The following is a 26,756-nucleotide window of genomic DNA, read 5'->3' on the forward strand; positions in this document are numbered from 1 at the left end:
CACATGCAGTATGTAATGAACAATTAGTTAATGTATATTGGGGTTTAGTACTCCCAAATTTATTTATGAGACGTAGGACGTTTGAATTTGTATTTGAATTTTGAATTTAGGGTTGTCAACAATATTTATCATAAACATTCATCATCATTTCAAGCTCATATATCGATAATATAAAACAAAGTCTTCTGTCGCGTCGGTCTGTTCGCGATAAAGACAAAAACTACTTTTTCATACGGTTTTCACCATTAGATAGTGTGATTCCAGAGGATGGTTTAGGTAAATAATTAAATATATTAGGACAAATCACACAGATTGAGCTAGCCCCAAAGTAAGTTCGAGACTTGTGTTATGAGATACTAATTCAACGTTAATATATTTTATAACTAATACATATATAGATAAGCATCCAAGACCCGGGCCAATCAGAAAAAGATCATTTTCCATCATGACCCGACCGGGGATCGAAACCCGGGACCTCTCGATTCATAGGCAAGAACTTTACCACTGCGCCACCGAGGTGTCAATTCGAGGTGTCGAGGTGTATAATTTATTGTGTTTTTTACCCGAGCGAAGCCGGGACGGGCAGATAGTATATACTAAAACGAAAATAGTCACAATGCAACAACCGTGCAGGCTTGTCCGGAGAGTTTGTATTGACTTTTTATTGGTTTAATTCTTTGATCAGACTGAAGACTATACATTTTTACACAGCACACAGTTCGGCATTACACACACAGCTGAATTTTCCACAAAAATCATAATTTATACTTATTATTATAAAGAGGCGATAGCGTTTGTGAGTTTGTATGTTGAGGCGGGTAATCTGCTCTGAAACTACCGAACAAATTTCAAAAAATCTTTCACCATTAGAATGGTACTACTTATACTATGCAAGATTGCTAAAGGCTAAACATTATTTCAAAATTCCTACGGAAGCGAAGCCCCGGGCAACATCTAGTCATTTATATTGCCAACCCTATTCGATGTTAATAATATAATTATATAGCTTGTTAAACGTGAGAAAGAGTTTATTATTATTACAGGATTATCTGTCTCTTGCTATTTTCGGATAAACCTACCTAATATATCGATCGATATACCTATATCCCTCGGGAATAGTTCTAATTTGGGATAGATCCTTTTATGTACTGTAATTTGTGGACGTGATCATGCATCGACATCTTGTGTATCAGTAATATAGTTGTATTTTAGAAGACATTTTTAGGTGAATGTGACGACTCGGCGAAATTAATACCTTAAATTAAAAACTTCCAACACAACTTGAAAGCGGTTCTTTTGTTTCAATTAAAAAACACTATTATTAAAAAAAATAAAACGGAAAATTACATTGTACGGTGCGTGAAAGATTAATCGGCCAAGAAAATAGGTTTAAATCGGTCGGTAGTTTATAAAACGCGAATCTCCGTTTTAGTCAGAGTTAAGTACTTCGAAAAATATTTCCAAACAAGTTCATAGAACGAATTAAACATGCGTTTTACAGCTATTATAGTGTTTAAGCGCTGAAATCTGGTTAGAATTAGTTTCGGAATACAAAATAGTTTACAGTCTCAGAGATTAAGGGTTCGTAACGAATGGATTTTAGGCTTTAGGACTTTCAAAAGATAGGACGAGATTTAGGACCAGATTCACCGTTGGCTGATAAAATATCTGATAGATTAAGGTAGTCGACAAGGTCAGAGAATTGTGAAAAATATGTATATAATTTGAGTAGAATATATATATTTAGGATCATTATGATAATCGTAAACTGCAGTTGGATCATCATACGAAAATTTAAAGTTGCTTGAAAATACCATTTTCGAAAAGTATGGAATTACAAAAACAAAGTAAACTATCATAAAAAAAAAAACTAAAATTTTGTATAACAACTTTTATTAAGAAGTCATCACCATAAATGCGGCAGAAAATTTTATGATATCTTCCATCCATATTAATAATATGTATTTTTGTTTTGTATTTTCCTTTGTGATAAATAAACTCAAAAACTACTGGACCGATTTCGATGAAATTTGGCACAGAGATAGCTAGAAGGATAGAGCCTCTCAATACCGCAGGCAGAGCCACGGTCAACAGCTAGTATTTATACAAATGCGTATGTGCGCCACAACTATCGGTGCTCCTAAAGTATAAGCGTTATTAAGTTTAAAAGCGACCGTAAAGTTTACGGCGAAGTTTTAATCAAACAAAACCATCTTTGTTTTATATCCATTTATATGTGCCATAAAGGTAGTCTTTAGTGTATGAGCCACTTTTTGGAAAACTATTTTCAGTAAGTACTTGAATGTTTTATTGATTACTTTTCTTTTATACGTGTTCACATTTGACCTCCGGAAAGATCGGTCTCCCGTATCATTAATAAATACTTTTCCTATTTCTTTTTCGATTACATCGCTGCATATTATACACTATCTGCATATATTGCTGGTTTTTCACTGCGGTAAATAAAAGCCCTCTCTTAAAAACTCGGCAATGTTCATTCGACGTGAGTTCGATGATAAACAAGCAATGCAGTCACTAAATGCATATATTAAAATAAATAATAAATAAATAAATATATTAGGGAAAAATCACACACAGATTGAGCTAGCCCCAAAGTAAGTTCGAGACTTGTGTTATGGGTTACTAACTCAACGATACTATATTTTATAACATATACATATATAGATAGACATCAAAGACCCGGGCCAATCAGAAAAAAAAAATCATTTTCCATTAAGACCAGATTTCTTTCTATTGATATATTTTGTAAAAGTGAAAATAAACTTCTTAAACTGCCTCGGAATGAAACAGAGACGTTGGATTGTAAACATTTTACAGCACATGAGGGGCGACCTTCAGAGGTTTCAAGACTTTATGTGTTTTTTGTATGTGTGTGTGTGTGTGTGTGTGTGTGTGTGTGTGTGCGTGTGTGTGTGTGTGTGTGTGTATGTGTATGTGTGTGTCTCTCAATATAACAATGAAAAATAAAGACAACGACCTGGGTAGCATGTCTGTTTGTTCACTTAGGGTGGGTTGCACTAGTCAACTTTGGCGTTAACTTTAACCTGCCGTCGTTTAGATAAAATGGCGTACTTTGCGATTCTCTGTACTGGCCTTAGTGCGCGTTTGCATTTCATTTACTCACTATCGAATTGATTCGAAGTGAGACGCAGTGTAACAATCACATTGCAGTACGGTTGACGTTGCGTCATAATGGCGCAATATGATTGATTCGCTGCATGTCTATATTATAATCAGCACTCGGATCACAATCATAACCTGTTTTGATATACCTTTTGACTATGTACATTATGTACTTTTATATATTATTAGAAAAAAAAAACATTGTAAGAAACAATAATGGTAAGCCGATCTGGCATGATAGGGACCAACACTGTTCAAATGAGTTTCTTTCGGCATTTCTTCTCAGCAGTGGTCGTTCCGAAATGCCAGTAGTTTTTAGCTTGTGAGAAATAACTATAAATATATAAAAATTGACGAGAAAAAGTGCCTGTGAAGGTCTAATTTCTGAATAAATGTTTTGAATTTGAACTGACTCGATGATGAGATGTGAATAACAAAGTCGCATTACGCACACCTTTAAAAAAGTCTTCAAACACCACGGGCCAAATGTAATTAGAACCAATCTTGCCGATTACCACGTAAATAGCTTTCCCATTAAATGTGAAACTGCGTCCTCGTGGTCGCCAGACAACGGCTGGGCCCAGACTTGACCAGCGTGGGTGTATCGATTTTGATAGATAGATATCTTTAGAATACATTGCTTGGTTAATATCAATATATGTTTAGCTAACAGCATATAATTTAATTTTATACTAGCTGCGCCCTGGGGCTTCGCTCTCGTGGGAAATTCGAGAGAAAAGGTACCCTATGTGTCATTCCAGATTATACTCTACCCGTGTACCAAATTTCATAACAATCTGTCCAGTAGATTTTGCGCGAAAGAGTAACCAACATACACAAATACAAACTTTCGCATTTACAATATTTGATTACAAATTATTACATGTTTAGTTTGGATAACAATGCATTTCTGATATGCACGACATGATGCACACAGGTTCGGCTCGTGACGATAGAATTCCTAAACTGCTTACTGCACGGACATTTTATGTCATCCGTAGAATATAACAAGATCTGTCAAAAATTATATTTTTGGAAAAAAAACTTAATAAACATAGGTATTCCAAAATATTTCATTAAAATAACACGATGTCCATATAGATTAGTCCATAATTTCAAATAAATTAATCTTCAACGATACCAATTATGGCAACAAAAATCCACAACATTTAAAGCATTTACGGCAGTTCGTTGATTGATAAATGTTATTATAATACGATTTTAACGATAAACTCAGATTAAAATATAGCATTAATGTAAATCATATCGATTTTATACAGTTACATGTTATAGCACAATCTTTTATTTGCATTGCATAAATGAATAATGAATACTAATGTTCAGGTGGAATCTTTAGAAATCTTCAACCGATTGAGCTGAAATTTTGTACATACGTTTCATTTGGATGACAATGCAATTACTTATAATAATAAGCATGATCACATGTTTCACCCAGTAAGCCGTTTTGTTGTCGTGCATTGATTGCAATCGGTCAAATTAAAGATTGTGTCAAAAATATGTTTTTTTTTTGTATTTATTCGATTTTGTTTTGGGGGATGATGTGATTATAGCACGCTCTCCATTTAAATTTGCATACCCGTGGACGGTGAAACATGTAGGATTAATAATGTGAAAATTTTTTTTTGCAAATAAATAATAAATCTTAGGGAAACTTGACCCGAACCGACGCTGAATCGTCACCATACATTCCTTTCTTTCATCCCTTTTCAGAAGTCCTTTGATATTTTCTCTGAAGAGTTAATATTTAATAGGGGGCAAAGTTTTTGAAATCCAAATATTACATGCCAAAAACATTTGAACACAAAGAAGTTGTACGAGCGAGTTTGTTAACAGCTTTTAATAGAAATTGCACGTTTTGTTCAATTAATTGAAAATGTTTCATGGTACAGTCAGCTGTGTGTCACAGGTCCCTATTTGTTTGGTAATAGAGGCGATTATGTAAAGAATTTGAGTTAGTTTACCATACCGTTTGCTGTTCTATTATAGTCTGGAACAATTTAGGTGTTCATGACATTTGTAGGTAATTTGGAAACTTTTACAAAGGAAACGTGGATGACAATCACCCGCGGCTCGAAACGGTTCGTTTATTGTTGTTGAAAAATTTTTTTATTTATTTTTAAATTGTAAATTTATTGTTGTTGAAAATATATTCTTAGGTGTTTACATGGGTGCTATTATGCTTCGTTGCTGCATCCTATGAGATTTTTAACTTTGTAGTCCGTTTTCTGCGGTACTGCGTCATCACACGATTTTTAGATTTTTTAAAATAATAAAATAAGGATACTTCATTGACTACTCGTTCCGGTCATCACCGCTAGATGGCGCGGCCGGATCTGCAATCATTCGTTTTCCGTGTGTTGCGTCAGTTCACGCGCACTCCGTAAAAATTAAATGTTTTACGGTGAAATAAAGTGGTTAAGTTGGTTTTTAGTGGTGTGTTTTAGTGAAAAATGGGAAAAAGAACCAAGGATAAGACAAATGAAGAAATTGAAAGGAAAATTAGACGCCTGGAAAGGGAATTATATTCACGAAAAACATGGACGCCCACGCCAAATTTTCTTCCGAACGAAGGTGGGTTTATTTCGTTACTGTTTACGAACAATAGCATTTACATATTCACTATATGTACTTAAATCATTATTTCCTAAGGGGTGGCACGCGATGTCATCCGGAAATGATAAATAACTACTTTCCTAAGGGATGATACGTGATGTCATCTAGAAAGTAACCAAAGCTAACTTAGCTTTATTGTTCAAACAGATCGTGACGACTCTTCCTATAATTTCCGAGGTGAAGTGGAGCTTGACGTGTACCCTTTCGGCGACGAAAATGAGACACCTGAGTCTTTACATACGGTTGCCGAAGTTCATGCAAAAAATACATGCCTTCCTCCTGAAGTTATGGCGGAAGATTCGCAACATATTCCAGACAACGCAAAATCAGTGCTAGACTCAGATATGATAACAGAAGAATCAGTCCCTGAAGAAATCATGCAGATACTTGGTGAGGCTAAGAAAACAGAAGAGATCTTCGGAAAGAAAATTCCGCAAGGAGTCTCTGAAAAATTGGGAAAAATCTTGGTCGAGGGTCTTGCCAAAGAACAAAAGGAAATTTTACTTACCCAAAAATTAATAATACCAGAGAATTTTCAGCTGGTGAAGGCGCCCAAACTAAATCCAGAAGTGGCTTCAGTACTTACCGACCCAGCTAAAAATAGAGACAAACGGCTTGAAAAGCTTCAGAACCAATTAGGTTTGGGTATAGCGGGTCTAGTTAATTTGACAACGGAATTAATCAATAAGGAGGTTGATAAGATGGCTATAATTAAGAAAATATCAGAAGTGAATCAAATACTTCTTGATCTCCACTATGAGGAGACATTGGGTCGTAGACGATTAATTATTCCTATGTTGGATAACAAATTTATTAATATTATACAAAGTGTGAAACGCGACCAATTTCTTTTTGGAGATAATTTGGGTGACAATATCAAGACGTCTAAATCCATTGAAAAATCAAGTCTTCAGATCAAAAAACCAGCTCCTCCACAGCCACCTGCCAACCGAAAACCTTTAGCCCAGACGGGAAACTCGCGAGCTCCGGTCCGCCGTGCGAGCGGGCCCAGTGCAGCGCGCGCTCAGCCGCCGACGTCGCGATATTACCCCGAGCCGCCGCCGCCCGCCAGGAGGGCCCCGGCCCCGCCGGCGCGCCGCGCTCCGCCGCCACCAGCCCCGAGGCGATACTCGCAGGACTATCGCAGCCGCCGTCGCTAGAGAAGGTACCTTTTGCTGGCCGTATTCGACACTTTCTTACCAATTGGTTATATGTAACAACTGACCCCCAAATTTTGGAAATAGTTAGTGGATACAAGATTAAATTCAACCAAAAACCTGTTCAGACAAACGAACCTAGTAATCCGCCTTATTCGAGAACTCACATGTTAGAGTCTATAAAAAAACTTAAACATATGGGTTCAATTGTTCTATGTTCACCATGTAAAGGTCAATTTATATCCCCAATTTTTTTAATACCAAAAAGTAATGGTTCCTATAGATTTATTCTTAATTTAAAAAACCTTAACAAATTTGTTCAACAACAACACTTTAAAATGGAAGATGTCCGCACTGCTACTAAATTGTTACCAAATAATTCATATATGGGGACCATTGACCTTCAGGATGCCTACTTTGTTATTGCCATTCATATGTCCCATAGAAAGTATCTACGCTTTCGTTTTGATAACGAGTTATACGAATTCACCTGTCTGCCCTTTGGATTGTGTTCGGCTCCTCTCGTTTTTACGAAATTGATGAAACCTGTACTTACTTATTTGCGTACTTCACAACATAAAATAGTAGGGTATATCGACGATTTATGGTGCATAGCAGATTGTTATAACTCGTGTATCAAAACATTAACAGAAGTAATGCATATCTTAGAATTACTGGGATTTATAATTAATTATGAGAAAAGTTGTTTAGTGCCTACTAAAAAGTGCAAGTTTTTAGGTATTGATCTTAATTCACAAAACATGACTTTAGAATTGCCTACCGAAAAACGTAAAAAAATCTATGATTTGGTTAGAAACATATCAAGTAAAAAGTCAATAAAAATTCGAGAATTTGCTAAGTTTTTAGGTAATTTGACGGCAGCCTGTCCAGCTGTATCTTATGGCTGGTTATACACCAAGCGTTTTGAGAGGGAAAAATATTTAGCCTTGTTGGATTTCCCGGATTATGATGCCAAAATGGATATAAAACCTGAATTGTTACAGGATTTTTTTTGGTGGGAAAAAGTTATCAATTATGTAGATAATCCTATTCGCACTGGACATTTTCAATATGAAATATTTTCAGATGCCTCACTTTCTGGATGGGGACTATTTTGTAATGGACAGTCAGTCAATGGATTTTGGTCATATGAGGAAAATCAATATCATATAATTATTTAGAGTTATTGGCCGCTTTTATTGGTTTAAAATGCTTTTGTAAAAATTTGTACAATGCAGAAATCCTATTACGAATAGACAACACTACAGCCATTTCCTACATTAACAGAATGGGTGGAGTACAATATCCCCATCTAAATGACATAACCCGTCAAATTTGGCAGTGGTGTGAAGAAAGAGGAATTTTCATTTTTGCATCATACATCAGGTCCTGTGATAATATTGAAGCAGATCAGGCCTCAAGATTGTCAAATATTGACACCGAGTGGGAATTACATGAATCCTGTTTTCAGGATATTGTCACGGAGTTAGGCCAACCTGATATTGACTTGTTTGCATCCAGAATTAACAAAAAATGTTTTAAATTTGTGTCGTGGAAACGAGACCCAGAAGCTTTTGAAATTGATGCATTCACTTTGAATTGGAAAAATTTTTTCTTTTATGCTTTTCCACCCTTTTCAGTCATATTGAAATGTCTTAGAAAAATCATCAATGATAATGCTACTGGGCTGTTAGTTGTACCTTACTGGCCAAGCCAACCATGGTTTCCGCTCTTTATTTCTCTGACGGTAACTGATATAATATTCCTTAATCCCGATAGGAATATGTTACTTTCCCCTTACAGAACACCTCACCCGTTATGGTCAAGCCTTACCCTGGCGTGTGCGAAGTTATCCGGGAGGCGTTTGGAAGACAAGGGCTAGATATAGACACAATAAACATTATGATTCAATCCTTAACCAAGAATACTTTGCAACAGTATAACTCAACTTATAAATTATGGTTTTCTTTTTGTAAAGACAATAACTTAGATTTCTTTGAGGTAAATGTTCCAACGTTACTAAAATTTTTGTCACAAGAGTTCAAAAATGGTGCTAGCTATAGTTCATTAAACTGTATGAGATCAGCGCTATCAGTAATTTTAGGTAAAGGAATTTGTACAAATGATTACATAGCAAGGTTCCTAAAAGGTGTCTTTAAAAATAGGCCAAGTTTTCCAAAATATAAAAATACGTGGGATCCCAATTCGGTGTTGACATATCTTTCTAGTCAATTTCCTAATGAATCATTACCTTTAGAAATTATTACCAAAAAATTGGTGACTCTGCTCGCGTTATCCACGGGACAACGTGTTCAGACGTTATCATTAATTAAATTGTGTAATGTTAATATTAGTGAAACATGCATTAATATCATTATAGACGAGATACTTAAATCATCTGCACCTAACAAAAACAATCCAAGATTGCAGATTCCATTCTTCAGTGAAAAGCCCTGTATTTGCCCTGCGAGAGTTCTCTCTGCCTATATTCACTTAACAAAAGATGTGCGAAATGAGCCAGATACAGACCGGCTAATCTTAACAACTAAAAAACCTTTCCATAACGCCAGCTCTCAGTCCATAAGTCGCTGGATAAAGAGCGTACTCAGTGACAGCGGTATAGATGTCAGTGTGTTCTCAGCTCACAGCACGCGGCACGCTTCGACGTCAGCGGCGCGCCGAGCTGGTATCTCCGTTGACGTCATCAAGCGTTCTGCTGGTTGGTCTGGCTCATCTCTCTGCTTTGCCAAGTTCTATAACTTACCATTGCCAGATGTTGATGAAGGCAGATCTTTCGCTCAAGCTGTTTTTGATACAAATTAGTTTTAATTGTTATAAGTGATAAGGTGACATTAGTTATAATGAGTAAATATTAAATTTAAAACCTTGTGATTTGAAACTGTTTAACTACCTCGTGATTCGAAACTTTAATAATATAAATAAATATACTTTTGATTTATTCAATGTATATTTTATTTTAAAATAAATTCTATCATTCCGCACGATTGCGCTAAACATCTACAAAGTTAAAAATCTCATAGGATGCAGCAACGAAGCATAATTTATGGTTAATTGAACTTACCTTAAGTGAACTTCAACCAAAATTATGCGAGTTGCTGCATCCGTAGAGATTTAAGTCCCCTCACCACCCGCGGTAATTTATTTCGCCCCTGTATAAACTGCAGAATGATAAAATTTAGCTTCTCTAAAAAGAATGATTGCAGATCCGGCCGCGCCATCTAGCGGTGATGACCGGAACGAGTAGTCAATGAAGTATCCTTATTTTATTATTTTAAAAAATCTAAAAATCGTGTGATGACGCAGTACCGCAGAAAACGGACTACAAAGTTAAAAATCTCTACGGATGCAGCAACTCGCATAATTTTGGTTGAAGTTCACTTAAGGTAAGTTCAATTAACCATAAATTATAACGCGCGTCAAAAATCGTTAGGTATTTCTCAGAGCGTTTCGACCGCTGCGGCCGCGCGCTGTCATTACGATCTGTCAATTTTCTTGAGAAAGGAATCATTTCCAAGATCAATCATTCAAAAAATTCTCATTACCACAGTACAAATATTATTTTAAAGTCTGTTACGTAATAAAATTAATTATTGGCGTCGTTAACATTTTTAAAATGTAATTTAGCCCCAACGCTGTCGCAGCCACCGAAACGCTGTGAGATCCACTCAGGAATAGAAATGTAGTGACATTAGTATCGACCTTTTAGACGTCAACAATGGATGTATATCAACTTAAACTGAAGAAAGAATCTTGAATTTGTATTGGAACATCAAAAGAACTAGCCCCATTACTCAGTTGTCCCATCGTAGACGTCCGTCGACAGAGAACGCAGAAATTATATGAAGTTTAGATGTAACTCGTCAGTGTCACACCCTTCAGAAAACATTAATTACAACATACTGTGATGCGTAGTCGCAACGGAACACGACTGTGCAATAGAAATAATTTAATTGATAATTAATGATTAAATTAAAGATCGCAATTAATCAAATGAATTTAATTTGAACGTCAAATATAACGCAACTGACGGATGAACTGGTTGCATTTACTTTCTGTGTGTACACATGTATAATCATTATGCGTGCAACACATGCATGTCAATTTACGAGCGTCAATATTCCTCTTAATAGCGCAATAGTGAATATGCAAACAAAGTGAAGCAAAGTGCAACGTGAAAGGCACTATATCCGTTGCATTACAAACATCAAAGCTTTCAAAGTTCGCGCGCGAGCTTCGCTGTAATAGCTTTTGATTGCTTTTGTTCGGTGTAAAAGCCGGTGTACTGATAAATGTAGGTGGGTGAATTCAACAAGCGGTTGAACGCGGCGTGTAGCGTTTCATTAGTGTCCGACATTTTTTTTCAAATAAAGAATAATTCTTTTTTAATTAAACATGTATAACATTTATTAACATTGTACCAGTACTTTACTTATTTATAATATAGGATAATTAAATTGATTACTGTCTATGATACAATTTAATAAACACTAATGAGAGGCCGCGGCGGAGGTCAAAAAGCTCGTGAAATTTACCCAGGCGTGCATTTTACATGCCTGTCCAAAAAATGTGTGATTACACAAGAATAATATTTAAAAAAATCATCACATTTTTCATGACACATTCTAACATTTTTAAATAACTTTATATCTCAATCGATTCGAACATGTATTAAGATGACATTCAAAATTCATTTTCACACATTCAACGTCCTGTCAGCCGGAAGCTATCAATAATAGGAGCACCACACGCCTCAAGGCAAGGCACAGTGCCTCCCAGTCTGAATGTAATTCCCGCTGCAGGATAAAAGCCGTAAGATCCAAGTAATGCGATTTCGCAAATTGCCTTAACGCCTTTGAGCGTGCACTTAACTCTGCGGACGCGATAAAGGAAAAACTAAACGCGATATTTCCCACAGTTACATGAAAAAAAAATGTAGTAAAAAAAATTGCGTTTAGTTTCTCTATGTTTTTGTTTTTTTTTAACGCTAGCTGCGTTTCCTCGTTGGATAGCAATTGATAGCCTTTGAACCAAGTACCATCCGGAGCGGTAGTCATATCCACGACACCTTAAACGCCGTCCTATCTCACCAACAAAGCGCTTCGCCTCCGAACACCATGGGCCAGCTGTTTCCACGGCAACTGGAACAAACTCGTACTGGTTGGATAAAACAGAATACTTGGCCATTTTAAGTTCAGCTTCCACCCTTGCAGCGGCCCCAGGCAAACGCTTACTTACTTAGTCAGATAGGACGCCGCATATGTGCTTACACATGTTGCGTCCCATAAAAGGCAACGCCCTCTCTGCCACGGTATTAGAGTGATGTCGTCAGGTCGCTTTCCGTCTGTACGCGAGAGGCCAGGAGGTTCCAATTGACAAGGAATATTTGCCGATATCAAAGCCCTACGAATAATGTCATTCAAAGAATGATGGCGAGAATAATGTCATTCAAAGAATGATGTTTTTGTTTGTTTTACAAACAACAGAAAAAATGGTTCTTTATAATTTTTAAAATTTATTAATATATCATTTAAAATTACATTTTAAAATGACACATGTTAGGATTTTTTTTTTCAATTTCAATAAGCATTTTGAATTCATTCACTAAAAGTATTTAATTTATACTTCATCATCGAAAACTTAAATCTATAAATTTTCATTTTCTTAATTTATTTTTTTAAGACTTTTTTTATGAAATATTAAATACTTTTTTATATTCTGATATAATCCCTGCCTTATTTTTCACAGTCGTTTTACTCCTTTCCTAGTTCTCAATCTAAAAACAAATGAAGTGCCACCGATTGAAGGCTTTTTGATCGAGCACCTCATCAGACTGAGCCCGGATTTTCCGAAATAATTATTTTGTTGTAGCACACGTTGCTTCATTGATTAAAATCTATTTCCTGGTGATCAAAGAGATATAGTAGTAGAGTGTTAGATAGATATAGTATCTATATAACAGGATGACGTATCTCGTTTTTATCCCGTACGGGACAGACAGAGGCTAAAATCGATGGATTTTTTATTTTGTATATTTGGTGTGCCGCTTCTTCTTCACCCGCCATTGGTCGGCAGTAGACTTAGTTTTAAGTAAACTCTTAGACGGCAATTGTTTTTAGGTTGAAATACATTTATAAATTAAGCCCAAAATGGATATAAAACTAGGAAAGAATCAGTTAAAACCTAGACTATTTCTAAGAACTAACAAACAATAAAAAAAAAGGGGAAATACAGCATATTTTGAGTTTCATAATAACAAGAACATAAATAGACCAAAAATTTTAAATCTTAAATCTAATATCTTGCCATCAAAACTTCAAAACAATTTACCCAATCATATTTTCTTCCCAGATGGAATAAACAAACACTTCCTTAATCCCTCTCCTAATATTATTTGACATACTTCGGACCCATCTTCATATAATAACATACATAAATCAAGACGGTACTTTCAAGCTGATACCTATTTCTAAAATCATCTCTCAAACACTACAAAATCTTACATCAAATGCTCATGGAGTTGATACGATTTCCCTAGATGTGATCAACACAATATCAACACACAACAGTGAAAGAAGGACAAACAACACTTTTAAATTTATTATAATATTTAAATAAAAATATGGTCAGTCTGTGTCTAAAAATATGGTAATCTGAATTGAGGAGTTTCTACAGAATTTTTAGCTACGTTTTCCTATCACTCGATATCACTGTTACAATTCATACTATGAACTTGTAACTGCAGACAGAAATAAAATCAGAAAATATCTTCTAACTTTACTGTTACTATTATAGATTTTTTGTTAAACCTATCATTTAGGTCCTATGTATTTTTAATTTAACCCACAAGTTGTCTCGAATCTACTCATTAGTAGACGCCACGCCATAAACGCCACGATTTTCACTTCTCAGTGGTAACAACACCCTCTCGTGCCGGCAGAAAATATGTTATATATCTTTAATACTTCTTTCTTTATTTTGACGACCTCGGTGGCGCAGTGGTAAGTGTCCCGGGTTCGATCCCCGGTCGGGTCATGATGGAAAATGATCTTTTTCTATATATATGTATTTGTTATAAATATAGTATCGTTGAGTTAGTATCCCATAACACAAGTCTCGAGCTTACTTTGGGGCTAGCTCAATCTGTTATTTGTCCCAATATATTTATATTTATTTCTTTATTCAATTGAAAAGAATTTCCATTGTCCTGTAGGAAAAAGTTCATAAATTTAACACGTTTAGCATTTGGAAATAAATTCCGCCGTGTCTCCTAAACGCTTGGCCCAAATTCTGGACAGGAATGAAGGCCCGTTCAAGAAAATCTGTACTGAAGCTGTTGCAAAATATGTAAAGACCAGAAAAGCTTATTATTTTCTCTCTGTATCGCCTATTGGTTGACTGGTAGAAAAAGCCTTAGGATATAATTTTTCAGATCATACAATCCATAACATTGTTAGTAGAAATCTTAACGTTTGTAACAGTTATATAGTTTAACAAAATTTCAGTCACTGTGTCGAAATTCACCAGCAAGGCATATGAATTTCGATTCAGTGTCTCTTTAATGGATACTCAAATCTGTCCGACAGTACATGTAGATTCGGATACTATGTATTATAATTATATGATGTATAGGACTGTTTTAAAATTCTGTATATTCGTTATTTTGTACCAAAACACGCCAAGGAATTTATGGCTGTCTCATGCATAAATGGCTTGTTTTCAACTTCTTCGGAGAAAATAATCTTCAATGTGTTTAAACTTCTCGCTTCTCAACTGATATTGTTGTCCCTACGATCATTACATTCCAATTTCAACATGTCTTCGTGATCCGAGGTTGTGTTCGGAGTTGTGAAGCCGCGAAGAACCCGGTCAGCTAAAAATATCCCTAAAATTTCGAAGACTCGCCCTGTGATTTTAGAACCTGCCTGACGTCAACATCCTTGAGATTGCTATCGTTGCCTATCAGCTGTCCAGGCTGTGTGTCTCTCAGTCGCCTCGTACGACATCCACACAATCATAAATTCGCCGATCTGGCATGATAGGGACCAACACTGTTCAAATGAGTTTCTTTCGGCATTTCTTCTCAGCAGTGGTCGTTCCGAAATGCCAGTAGTTTGGAGCTTGTGAGAAATAACTATAAATATAAAGATTGACGAAAAAAGTGCCTGTGAAGGTCTAATTTCTGAATAAATGATTTGAATTTGAATTTGAATTCAATTACACAATACAGTAAAACATGTGTGCATTATTCAGTAGCTCGACATAATCATATCAGTTAAAATAAAGTTACATGTCATAGTTCATTAAAACGATGATGATACTCACACACTCAATAATAAATTATCAAAGAGCCCCGGCTTCACTCGGGTAAAACCATATACCTATTTCTTTTATCTATGGGTAAAATCATAACATCCAATAATTGCCAATCGGTGAGTTACCGGGATGAGATTGACTGAGTGCCTCAACATATTATGGTATGTTTCTGGGCCCTTTTTGCAAAGTTACACTACTTTAACTATGCTAGCTGGCTAACTATATATATAATGGACAAAAATAAATTGATTGATTGATTGATTGATTGATTGATAAGGCCTAAAGCCTAATACGCTGTGGACTGCACTAATTAATTGCATTTCCGTGGGCCGCATCATACCATAACTGCGGTTTGTGAACGATTGCTAGTTTGATTGACGTGCAATAACCGTGCCAGTTATTTGTTGTAATTGATTGACGTGGGAAACCAATAACCATGGGCTCATATTTATAACCGTAGGATATAAAATATAGCTGAATTTATGATTACAATTACAACTTTAAACCTGTACTGCTCTAAAATAGAAGCATTCCATATCCCCCTGGATTTATCGTATAAATTCAACCGGCACCAACGGCTTAACGTGCCTTCCTTTTGTCCCATCTAATGACCGACCATTGCGAAAGTTTATTAACTGTCACACCATTGTACCGAGCGCGCTGAACCACTGCGCTATCAAGCCATTTCAACACACCTACATGAAAAGGAATCGTGTTTTCTTTGACGAAATCCATGATCTGACGAATTGGATTATGCAGAATGTGGAGAATAATTAATTTGATCTCTTTCTTCTCCAGCAGGCGGTGGTCATGGGAAGCAGCACGACGTCAGACAAGACTATCAACACTAGTACCGACTCGGCGGCTACTGCCCTCACTTCTGTCACAGGTAAGTGAACTGACTTCAACAGTATGCGTCTACTACGCATACTATTGAAGTTACCAAGTAATTTATTCGTCTACCAAGAGATATATTAATATATCCCAATATTAACAGGAACCGACGACTCAATGGACGCAGAACCAGAGCCTCCAGAGCCGCCCCCCCAGCCCCCCAGCCTCATCGACCAACCCAACCAGAACCATAAACCTCCCAGCACAGCGCCACCTCATTACCACCGCGCTCAGAACAGCTGCGAGATTGACTCACCAGCGTATACCAAACCACAGTCTGCGTCAGATGTCATAGAATCACCCAGACCTGGACCAGCCAGGTTCATCTTTGACGTACCACTGCCAGATCCGAAGAAGGAGAAGCCGAGGAATAAGATCCAGGTATGTAATAGATCTGGAAAAGGCCTGTGTTCCTGGACACGCTGAACCGGGACCGCTGAAGTATGCTAAACAGGGAAATCCGTTGTAACTGTTAAAGAAATGTTTAGAAAAAATGAGTGTTAGTTTCAGCAATAAAAGCTTTATTATCATTATGTACCTAACAGATAGCGCAAATATGTGATTAAGTTCAGTCATATCTCTCCCTCATTGAGAAGAAAATTTCCATATTGATCCTAGTTACATATGTCCTACAACTGGATAATAGCCCCCTCTGAATTATAGTAGGCGAGTATATGTGATTCCTCCACTATTTCGAATAACACAGTTATAAATGCCACCAGGTCCAGTCCAGCATAGCGTCCGCGTCCATCCAGATCCCGTACGACTCAAAAATGGAGATTCCGAAGAGCCCCAAAGCGAACCAGATGAAGTACGAGACGCACTTCAAGTTCGAGCCAGAGCCAGTCAAAAGGAGAGGGAGCGAGCCGAGGATGAAGAATAAGCAAAAAGTGGAGAAGGATTATTATAAGGGTAAAGCGATGGACATTAGTATATTCACTACCCCCCACCCCCACTACTGTAATATAAGTCGGAGCGCTGCGAGCGAGCGCTCAGTTATTTACGAGACGGTGAGGCGCATGGACATTGGTGCAGAGGGGGGTCAGTACACTACAATTATTTTTTGTATACCTGTTCGAATTCTATTGATTCTTAGCCCCTTCACACATCGTCTCGTAAGGCGTTGTCTTTATTGAAGCGAAACGAGATGCATCGAAGTACTTACGAAAATATCATTAATAGAATTATCGTACTTATTTCTATGTCAGTTCACATCATTTAGGGTCAGTCTTCCTCATTCTTACGCGGCAGGTCAGTTGATTCTTATCAGTGAAGGGACTAATAAGAATCAACTGACCTGGCGCATATGGCTTGTAAACGTAATCCTTTCATCAGCGTTTTATGCATTGTAGTCATCTCGTCAGCGAAGTCAGCCTTGAGACAAAACGCTATATAACACCATATGAAAATATCATTTAATATATGATATTTTCGTATGTGGATGTATACATTTGTGTCTTGTCGTTTTAACAAGTTTACTACGACGCAACCATTGAACCATTGTTAGATCGCGTCGCGAACTTTATTTCAATGGGGATTCGCGATTAGCGTAGGTATATACGTGCGTATTATGAGAGCTACGTACAAGTTGAATCGTATGAGACATCATTACATTCCTATTCATATATTAGAATTATTATAGAGACGTTATAATCATAATATTAAATTTCTATGGACTGTGACCTAGTCGTATCGTACCGTACTAATAATGCGTTATATACATATATTCCCAGAGACAGATAGCAGAACAAAATATTACACAACACTAAAACAGTGAAACTAAAACTTAGCCTGCAGCGACAACGACTAAATTTTGTTTGACATTGTACGTCCATTGTTGCATTTTATGTAAATTCTGATGGCGCCTGTACAAAACTTTTGGCACGTGCTATTGGATTATTGTCGTTTGATGTCACTCCTGAAACGTAGTCTTCTTAACGAATCGAATTTGTGTATTGATCTTCTTATCGAGTGTATGTATCATAACTTATAACAACACTGGTGTCAGATTTATTAAATGCTATGCGTCTATATTTCCATTCCAACTAGCAGAAATTGCATCGGTTTAGCACGTTGTGGCTCCGTTGTTTCCGTGGTTCCGTCGACGTACATACGTTATCCGACGATGGAAGTCAAACGAGCAATGGAGCAATGGCGATGGCTCTTTGTATATACATGAGTTTACGATCCGGAACCTTTAATTACAAGCGGGCGTTTAATAAACCGTGATATAGTATGGTTTGGTTAGGTCAACACTATCGCCAATAGTTCGTATCGCCTATAGTTTGTAGCCGGCATGAGGTGTCGTGTCACCACGCCTGTCCGCTCCAAGCCCCGGAAAATATTTGTCCCTGTGTTTGTCATGTGAATTTCACCCACACTAGGTTATTATTTACCGTGGACCGTTGAGTGACCATGTTTTTATTTATATACATTAACTTTTAATTGATAGATGAGGTGACAAAGCTACGAAGACAGTTGGAAGGCACGGAGGTGTTCACGACGACTAGAAGAAGGTCTTCCGCGCACCAACACTCTGTGCCTCCGCCCTCTTCGAGAAGACAGTCGACAGGTAACAATAACTATATTATGTTCATTTAATGCTGTTATTTTACTTGCCCTGTGTTTTTGTTTGGTTGTCTCAGCCACCACTTCTCACTGTTTTAGTCCATCGATTACTTTCTCGTATGTCGACAACTGTTACAACTTTTACATACAAAAGTTGTAACATCGAATTTCAATTACTGCTTTACGATCAAGTAGGCGGTGCCAATATTTTTTGATGGTACAAACACACGTAAAAAGATAAACATATTTATTTGTAAATCACTATGCACACAAAAATGCATAAGTGTTGCAATTTAATACAAAGAAATTAAACTGGCAAACACAAAAGAGGCGTAAAATATAATCTAACCATAGCCAAATTATAATGTTACACCTTTATGTTTAACCCTCAGGGTATGACCATTCTTTCTGTCCGTTCAGTTCTGTTAGTAGAACTAAACGGAGAAAAATATCCGTTAATTGTATTAATGTAAACTTGCATTGGACTGATGAGATAAGTCATGTCCAGTATTGTCCAGTCCATTAATTTACATCCTTCTTCCAGCGGCCCAAGTGCACGTGACAGCCAACCCGCTCGACTCCGCATCAACCACGATCCCAGCCGGTAGGACCACCATCGTGGTACAACAGCCGTCCCTGTCGTTGGACTACGGCGGCTGTTCCACCATCCTCGTGAGGGACGGAGAGGACGGCAGGAGGAAGAGCAGGGTCTGCAGTGACCACATCCAGCAGTTACTGGACGTCACCAGCCAGTTCACGTCGGAAGATTTGCATGATTTTGATAAAAGGTTAGTTCTGTTAATTTTATTTGTAGTTTAGAGGGCAAATGAGCATGCGGATGATGGTAAGCAAACATGGCCCTGGACACCGGTAACCCGATACAAATCACTTTTTGAGAAAGCGATAGATTCTTTTTTTGTCGAAAATATTAGGGAACACCGCTGAGGGAAATTTATTCCATAGGTAAAGAAAAGCAAGAGAGAGAAGTTACGTGAAATAAGACTGTAGTTGATCGCCAACCATCAAGGGGAGGATTTCTGCTTACGGCGAGTGGCACGGCTGTGGAACTGAGCGGCTGGCACTATGTCGAATAGCTCCAGAGACACTCTCCTTATAGATACGGTAGAGAATGCAGAGGCACGCCACATCTCTGCGTAAAGACAGAGAGACTAAACTGTCAATGTTCTTTATTTAACCTTCACAAATGTGTTGCTACAGTTAAAAATGTTTCATTGTACACGTCTAGTTAAAAAGGCATTGAAAGGAAAACTACATGTTTTGACAAAAGAGATTATTTATTTTTATAAATTATCTATTTCATCTAGATCCCCGATATACTTCTTTGGGGGTCTTTGGGAGAGGTCTATGTTGAGCAGAGGACTTTTTGTGGCTCAGATGATGATGATGTTGGTGATAACAGCCAGTTTTTTTTTTCATTTGAATTCAACATTCATTTATTCAGACAATCCAGACCTATTATGTTAGTATAACTTATTCTATGTAAGTGTATATATATTAAACTAAGGATAAAGTCAATTTCATAAGGTGGTCCATTACAGCACACCCTTCATCTTCAGAAGGCTGCTGAAACTACTACTAATTCCGCTGAGGAAGGACGCTGATTTAGCTTCATTACTTTTATGTAATTTAATTATTAAAAAATATGGCTAGGATATTTTGTAATGCGCACTTAATAAGTATCGACTTAATTAGTATCGATCGTCCGTAGCAATCAGTGACCGAGCAAAACAACTATTAATTAACAAACAAACAATTGTAATCACCAAATTATCATCTTTTCGCCCTGACGAAGCGAACACAAAGAAATACACTGAACATTATCGTCTGTGACAATAGCCAGATCATTACATAGGAAAATTAATTTTGAACCCGGCACGTCCCGAAACGGGGAATGTTTTTGTCTCAGAAATCGAAATAATAAGTCAACTTGAAGGCTATTTTTCTGTCGTAGAATGTTGTATTTACATCTACTAATGGTCAGAATCCAGAAGTAATTAGTATTGGGTGTTAAGCATTCAGTTGTGACGCCCCAAAACTCAGGGTTAGTGTAAAAAAATTACCATTAAATTTGGAAGATTTGACTATGATGCTAACTTTGTGTGTTGTGAGGTCTACGCCACAGACACTTCTGTACCTCTCGAAATTCTGTGGATTTCCATTATGTTTTCATTCGGTGCGCAAGTCGTATTTTTATTGAGATTAGAGTTGTAATTTTCATGTTATGCTTTGACCCAAGAAAGATAGAATCTGTCAAATTGCAGCTCACATTTTCCATGTTTATTACAATATTGTACAACATTGTGTTCAGTGATAATGTGCTATGTAACTAATTATTAGTGACTAAGTAGGTTTTTTTTATAAAATAGGGTATTACTGGGTATTGGTGCTAATTAGGACCATTCCATATTCTCTCGTGGATGTTATAGCTAAAGTGAATCATAGTCGACAAATTAAAGCGTCGTGTTAAAGATTCAGCTGCGAATGTAATGCATCCCTTAGTCGCCACATACGACATCCACGGAGTACTCCTCTTCTAAGGCGGAACCAAATGCCACAATCGTGTTTATTATGTTAAATATTTACTTTCTACTCAATTAACACCCAAAACAAAAAGCAGCTTAAAACACCTTTTATTTATGCAATTAGATTCGCCATAAAATTCAAAAGCAAAAGCAAATAACACTTAAATAAAAAACAAATGCTTTGTTTCGCTTACCACTAACGAAGCAGGTTAATTAAATCTAATTAATGAACGAAAAGGCGGGAAAATTAAAATGGCGGACGAATATTTTCGCTAATTTTCACCTCGTCGCCGTTTCATCCTTTTCTTTCTGACGTAAACAAGCTGTATGTGTGAATTAGCTATTATACAACAGTTTTATTAATTGCGAGATTAAAATTTTTTCCAGTCTCTTTAGAGTAGGTATATTAGAAATGCATTTTGACGCCAAAATCCGTGACGTCACAATACATTACTGTCATACAAGCTCCATAGAAAAAAAATGTTTTTGACATAAGAAATAATATGTGATTTGACTAGTTGGAGATTAGCCAATTTGTAAATGCAATAATTTATGAACATATTATATATATAATATAATATTTCAATCAATGAATGTTCATCTGCCAATAGAATTAAATGAATTTATCCCATTGTTATTACAGACACAATTTTTCGTACGGAACATAATAAAATTCGTAAGTAAATAGAAGAAAAGAACCAAGAATATTTTCCTATTTGTCTGCGGCGCCATTTCCGCTCTGTTATTGTCAAAGGCGTCGCCAACCTATTGGCCAGGGGGGGCAAATTGATATAAATAATGAGATAAAAATAATATGCATCGTAGATTAAAAAAAACTGGAAAAAGTCACGCATTAAAATGTTCAACGCATCGCGGTCCAAAAGCTAGTATTGGTGAAGTGAATTCATTCGAGTTTCGATAAACACGAATTATATAACAACACCAGCAAGTCAAATGGCTTTAAATAGTCTTTACTATGAGCACACAGACAAACATACACTAACGAGTATATAAAGAACTTAAGACTACGGCTTAGTGTTACGCTGAGGAAAAATGGCCAGCACTGATATTCAACCATCACCTAGTGATGTAGGTGGCGCCACGGACAAATCTTTACATAATACATATACATGATACTTAACATAATACAAAAAAAAAAACCATAAAACATACTTATATTCTGTTTGTTTGTATAGAGAATAAATGAAGGAAAAGAGAGAAATAATACTTAGATAATTAATTTGGATGCTTTTTACAACCTCTAGGGGTGGGACAGCTGCCTCTTCCTGCCCCTCTTGGCGACGCACTTTGTTATTGCGCTTAGAGAGAGAATATACAGTCGCAGAAAATGTCCAAATTACGTAGCCAGAGATATTAACCAATTTAGTGCGCCCACGTTTCAATATCTTATCTCTCTCTCTCTCTCTCTCTCATATTCGTGAGTGTTCGGTTCCATGCGCGGCTGTAAAGCTACGAAGCCCAAAGTCCGCGTAAAAAAATCAAACATGACTTCACGTCTAGCTTTTGACTGAATGGATCTCCTCACGAGAACAGTTATTTTTCGGGGATGGAAGGCAGACTTTATGTCCTTCTCCATACTTTAAACTACACGTATTAAAAGAAGATTGGTTGAGTAGATAGAGCGTGAAGAGGTAACGAACAAACAAATAAACAAACTTATTTTCGCATTTATAATATTAGTTAGGACAAGAGATAGTCTCTCTCTCTCTATACGATAGAAGCTTGTGTAAAAATGATATTTTTGTAAAAATAATTATTTTAACAACAATATACGTACGAAGTACCCGTAATCCTTAAAATGGGCGCCATAACAAAACCATCGTTTACAAAATCACAAAAGTTCGGCCCCCAAATAAGATTTATTTCGTTAATTGAAACTCCCAAACCCGGGTTTGACTAACTTTAATTTGGAATAAACTTCATCCATTTAAGTCTGCGTCTAAACAATAGATTTTGCCAGGCGAATAATTTAACTAAAACAGTTTACTTCGTCAAATACTTAGTTGAAAACTAAAAGGTCAGTATTTGTAACTTAAATGTCTGTGTTTGTAATGCTTGTTAGTTTCACCAAAGCTCCACAGTATGGCAATGTGTCTGTCAGCCAAAATATTCGAAGTTAATTATATTTTAGAACTTTTTTTTAGTATAATTAGGGATCTGTACCTCGAAAGGAAAAAATGGAACCATTACGAGATCTCTTCGCTACCCTACCCGTCTACCTGAGAATCTGTCAAGCAAAACCCGTTTGATTTTCAGAAAAGCTTAGAGGTATCAAGTTAAAATTTGTAGCAGATGTTGTATATAAACTAGGTACTTGCTTTAGCCCGCGGCGTCGGTCGCGTGATTTCCCACGGGAGCAGTTATTTTTCCGGGATAAAAGATACTCTATGTCCTACTCTCTATTTTAAACTATATGTATGCTACATTTCAAGTTACTCTGCATCGGTCTCTGTTAAAAATATGGATTGAAATTAAATATGTTTCCATAGGCATAAGTGGAAAGCGGTGATGATTGAAGCGGTGGTGGAATGGTTAAGACGTCTGCCTGTGGTTAGAAAGGTATCGAAAGGATCCCACTCGTGCTACATGAGTGATGAAGCCTGCACACAGGTTGATTATTAACTTGTGTGTGAAATGGAGGTGGCAATGGCAAACCACTCCATTAATAGTGCCAAGTAAACTGTGTGTGGAATGACGTAATGACCACGACCCTCAGCCATGTGGAAATACGACTGTGGAGAAGTATGAAGGCATAAGTAGGATGCCGTGGTGTTCCCTAATGACTAACATATGGTACTCTTCAAAAAGGGCATGTGAACATAAAGGCGCGCTTGTTACATCCCTAGTGTTGAAAGCTTCCATAGGCTGGGGTGACCATCCCACCTGGTTAGCCGTATGCCTGTTTCCTTGCTGGTAGTATAAAAAAGTTTCACTGTTCATATTTTAACCCCCGATGCAAAAAGACGGGTGTTATAAGTTTGACCGCTAAGTGTGTTTGTCTGTGTACGTGGCACAGTAGCTAATGGCTGCTCCGATTTGGTTGCGGTGTTTTTATTTGATAACTAATTTTTATGCGGTGGTTCTTAGATATGTTTTATCAAAATCTTTTCAGCCGAGCGAAATGAATATTGAAAGTCGAGGGTTTTTTAATTTGTCTAACAAATCAACTTATGTACAGACAAATGTGTGATTTAGTAACAAACATAATCAATTCAAATAGCATTTATAATATGAGAAGAATTTTGCTTCCGATACCTCTTGTAAATACTTTTTGCCTTTCACAATTATTACGTCTGCATTTTCTCAAAACACGACACAGCTCGAAAAACACTCCCATTCGTCAGTCGGGCAAAAAACAACCGTTATGTAATGTTATTTGGAAATTTGATGGGCTGGTGTACACCTGAACCAGATTGGATTAAACATAATAATATTAGAACTCGTGCAATACCTACGCTTGAGATCAGTTAGACTTATGTCATGATTTGTGTACTTTAATTGAGGGCCACGGAATCTTTGTTCGCGAGAAAAATAGGAGAAAGGAAAATCCTAATTTTAACTAATATTATAAATGCGAAAGTAAGTTTGTTTGTAAGTAACAAACAAACTTACTTACGCAGTTATAATTCTTCACGCTCTATCTACTCGACCAATCTTTTTAAAATTTTGCATACAGTTTGAAGAGAGGAAGACAGCCTTTCAGCTCATAAAAATACTTAACTGTTCTCGTGGAAATTATATACGCGGGAGAAGCCGCGGGCTAAAGCTAGTATCCCTAACAATGAAAAAATAGCCTATTTGGTTAATTACTCATTATAATAGTCGTGTTATATCAAGAAGTAAAGGTATTAGATATGGAGAGAGAGCAACGGAAGGAACTCCGACAAAAGCCTCACTTCTAAATTAGATGATGACTTATTAGAAAGAAAGAAAAAAAAAATAATTTGTTCAAACATAATTTATACCACAAAACAGCACAGATGTAATATGACGTGGCTATTAGATACAATGAAACACAAAGACTTCTGAGTAATATTAATATGGTTTGCTGTTTGTCTTCTCCATTTCACACTAGCTGATAAATTATCAAATAGATTTCACAAACGCCTGTTTCCTTTCTGCATTGGTGGCAGTAAACTCCAAATATACTCCTCACGTCACGTCTTCGTGTTACGTAGGAAACAAATGCGTACCCGACCGGGCTTGTCAGAGTGGGCAAATCCAGAAAGTATTTGTTGTGAAGAAGGATGCCTTTCAATGATTTAACTACGAAGAATGCCGAACATCGTGCGAAGTTGAGAAGAAAAGTAGAATAACTGACTTTGAAACTGACCTCAAAAAACTTTTAGTAAAAATTAAATTTTTTCGCTAATCTCGTGGCCATCCTTACAAAGACGTAACGGCGCTGTTAGTAACACCGCCCGCTCCGGCCCGCCTCCAATTACCTTCTGTAAACAAATACTGCGAATTGCTTAATTATTAATTAGGACTCTAGTGTTTTTAGCTTATGAAACGTGTGTATATAGTAATGTCGATGTTTCATCAGTCTGTGGGGGAAATATGAATAATTAGCTGCGCCCCGGGGCTTCGACCTCGTGAGAATTTCGAGATTAAAACTACCCTATATGCTGTTCCAGGTTATATTCTAACCGATCCGTCTAGTAGATTTTGCGTGAAATAGTAACAAACATACACACATCCTCACAAACTTTCGCATTTATAATATTAGTAGAATTGTAGCAGAAATATAAAAGCATGACTGCATTGAAGGTAATGTGACTTTGTAACTGAAATGTTTATTATTCTTTTTAAATTCAAATCAAATGATTTGAATTTAAAAAGAATAATAATAATAAGAATTCAGAAATTAGACTTTCACAGGCACTTTTTCACGTCAATTTTTATATTAAATATTTATTTCTCACAAGCTACAAACTACTGGCATTTAAGAAAAATAAATACATAGCCGTAGTAATTTTTTAAAAGGCGTTAAATGTGGGTCACCATCATCAACGTCCCCCACTGGTGGGGCAGGCCTTACTTATATATAGTTAAGGAGTATGGGCCGTGATCCACCACGAATTGGCGGGTTTCAACGATTGCAAATACCTTTCGTAACATAATATTATTTCGTAAAATAACACGACCTCCATGGCGTAGTGAGAGTTTGTGGCTTTGGTAAATTTATCTAACTGGCGACCCTGTCTGGTTTCGCTCGGGTAAAATGACAAAAATGTATGCCTATATTACTCCTGAATTTAGATAGATAAACTCTTTATTGCACCGTTCACAAAGGAGATATAAGTTACAACAAGATATTCAAACATCATGAGTGCAAAGGCGGACTTATCGCTAATGCAATATCTTCCAGCCAACCTTTGGATGGAAAGAGACACAAGTTAACCAAGAGGGTGCAGTAAACTTAACAGTATTAAATAAATAGACAGCCAATAGAATTTAG

At 36.7% G+C, this 26,756-nt stretch overlaps 2 protein-coding genes across 7 annotated transcripts in view; both read left to right on the forward strand.

The window, feature by feature from the left end:
- LOC128679988 (uncharacterized) overlaps positions 1 to 26,756 on the forward strand; it is a 118,767-nt gene that overhangs the window by 78,949 nt on the left and 13,062 nt on the right. For 3 of the 4 annotated variants that reach the window (XR_008405797.1, XM_053762571.1, XM_053762574.2), the window contains 5 exons: positions 16,068 to 16,158; positions 16,267 to 16,544; positions 16,886 to 17,075; positions 18,616 to 18,735; positions 19,276 to 19,519. Coding sequence is in view for 3 of the 4 variants with exons in the window: in XM_053762571.1 (XP_053618546.1) it covers positions 16,068 to 16,158; positions 16,267 to 16,544; positions 16,886 to 17,075; positions 18,616 to 18,735; positions 19,276 to 19,519 (923 nt within the window). In the remaining variant the exon portion in view is untranslated. The remainder of the gene's footprint in view (positions 1 to 16,067; positions 16,159 to 16,266; positions 16,545 to 16,885; positions 17,076 to 18,615; positions 18,736 to 19,275; positions 19,520 to 26,756) is intronic. The other variant, XM_053762573.1, reaches the window with a different exon arrangement.
- LOC128679992 (uncharacterized) lies at positions 5,385 to 10,302 on the forward strand. Of its 3 annotated transcripts, none has more exons than XM_053762580.2 (3): positions 5,385 to 5,736; positions 5,926 to 6,943; positions 10,160 to 10,302. In XM_053762580.2, exons 1-2 carry the CDS (start codon positions 5,616 to 5,618, stop codon positions 6,936 to 6,938), a joined length of 1,134 nt encoding a protein of 377 aa, XP_053618555.1. In that variant the 5' UTR covers positions 5,385 to 5,615; the 3' UTR covers positions 6,939 to 6,943; positions 10,160 to 10,302. The 3 variants fall into 3 exon arrangements, with proteins under 3 accessions (XP_053618555.1, XP_053618553.1, XP_053618554.1); XM_053762578.1 differs by lacking the exon at positions 10,160 to 10,302 and adding an exon at positions 8,739 to 9,899; XM_053762579.1 differs by lacking the exon at positions 10,160 to 10,302 and adding an exon at positions 9,577 to 9,899.

This window comes from Plodia interpunctella, chromosome 22, assembly GCF_027563975.2.
Source record: "Plodia interpunctella isolate USDA-ARS_2022_Savannah chromosome 22, ilPloInte3.2, whole genome shotgun sequence".
Lineage (NCBI taxonomy): Eukaryota > Metazoa > Arthropoda > Insecta > Lepidoptera > Pyralidae > Plodia > Plodia interpunctella.

Excerpts from the sequence above, each read along its gene's own strand:
- LOC128679992 (XM_053762580.2), top strand. The coding sequence starts at position 5,616 with ATGGGAAAAAGAACCAAGGATAAGACAAATGAAGAAATTGAAAGGAAA. Across the intron at positions 5,737-5,925 it reads AAATTTTCTTCCGAACGAAG|ATCGTGACGACTCTTCCTAT; the intron begins GTGGGTTTATTT and ends TTGTTCAAACAG.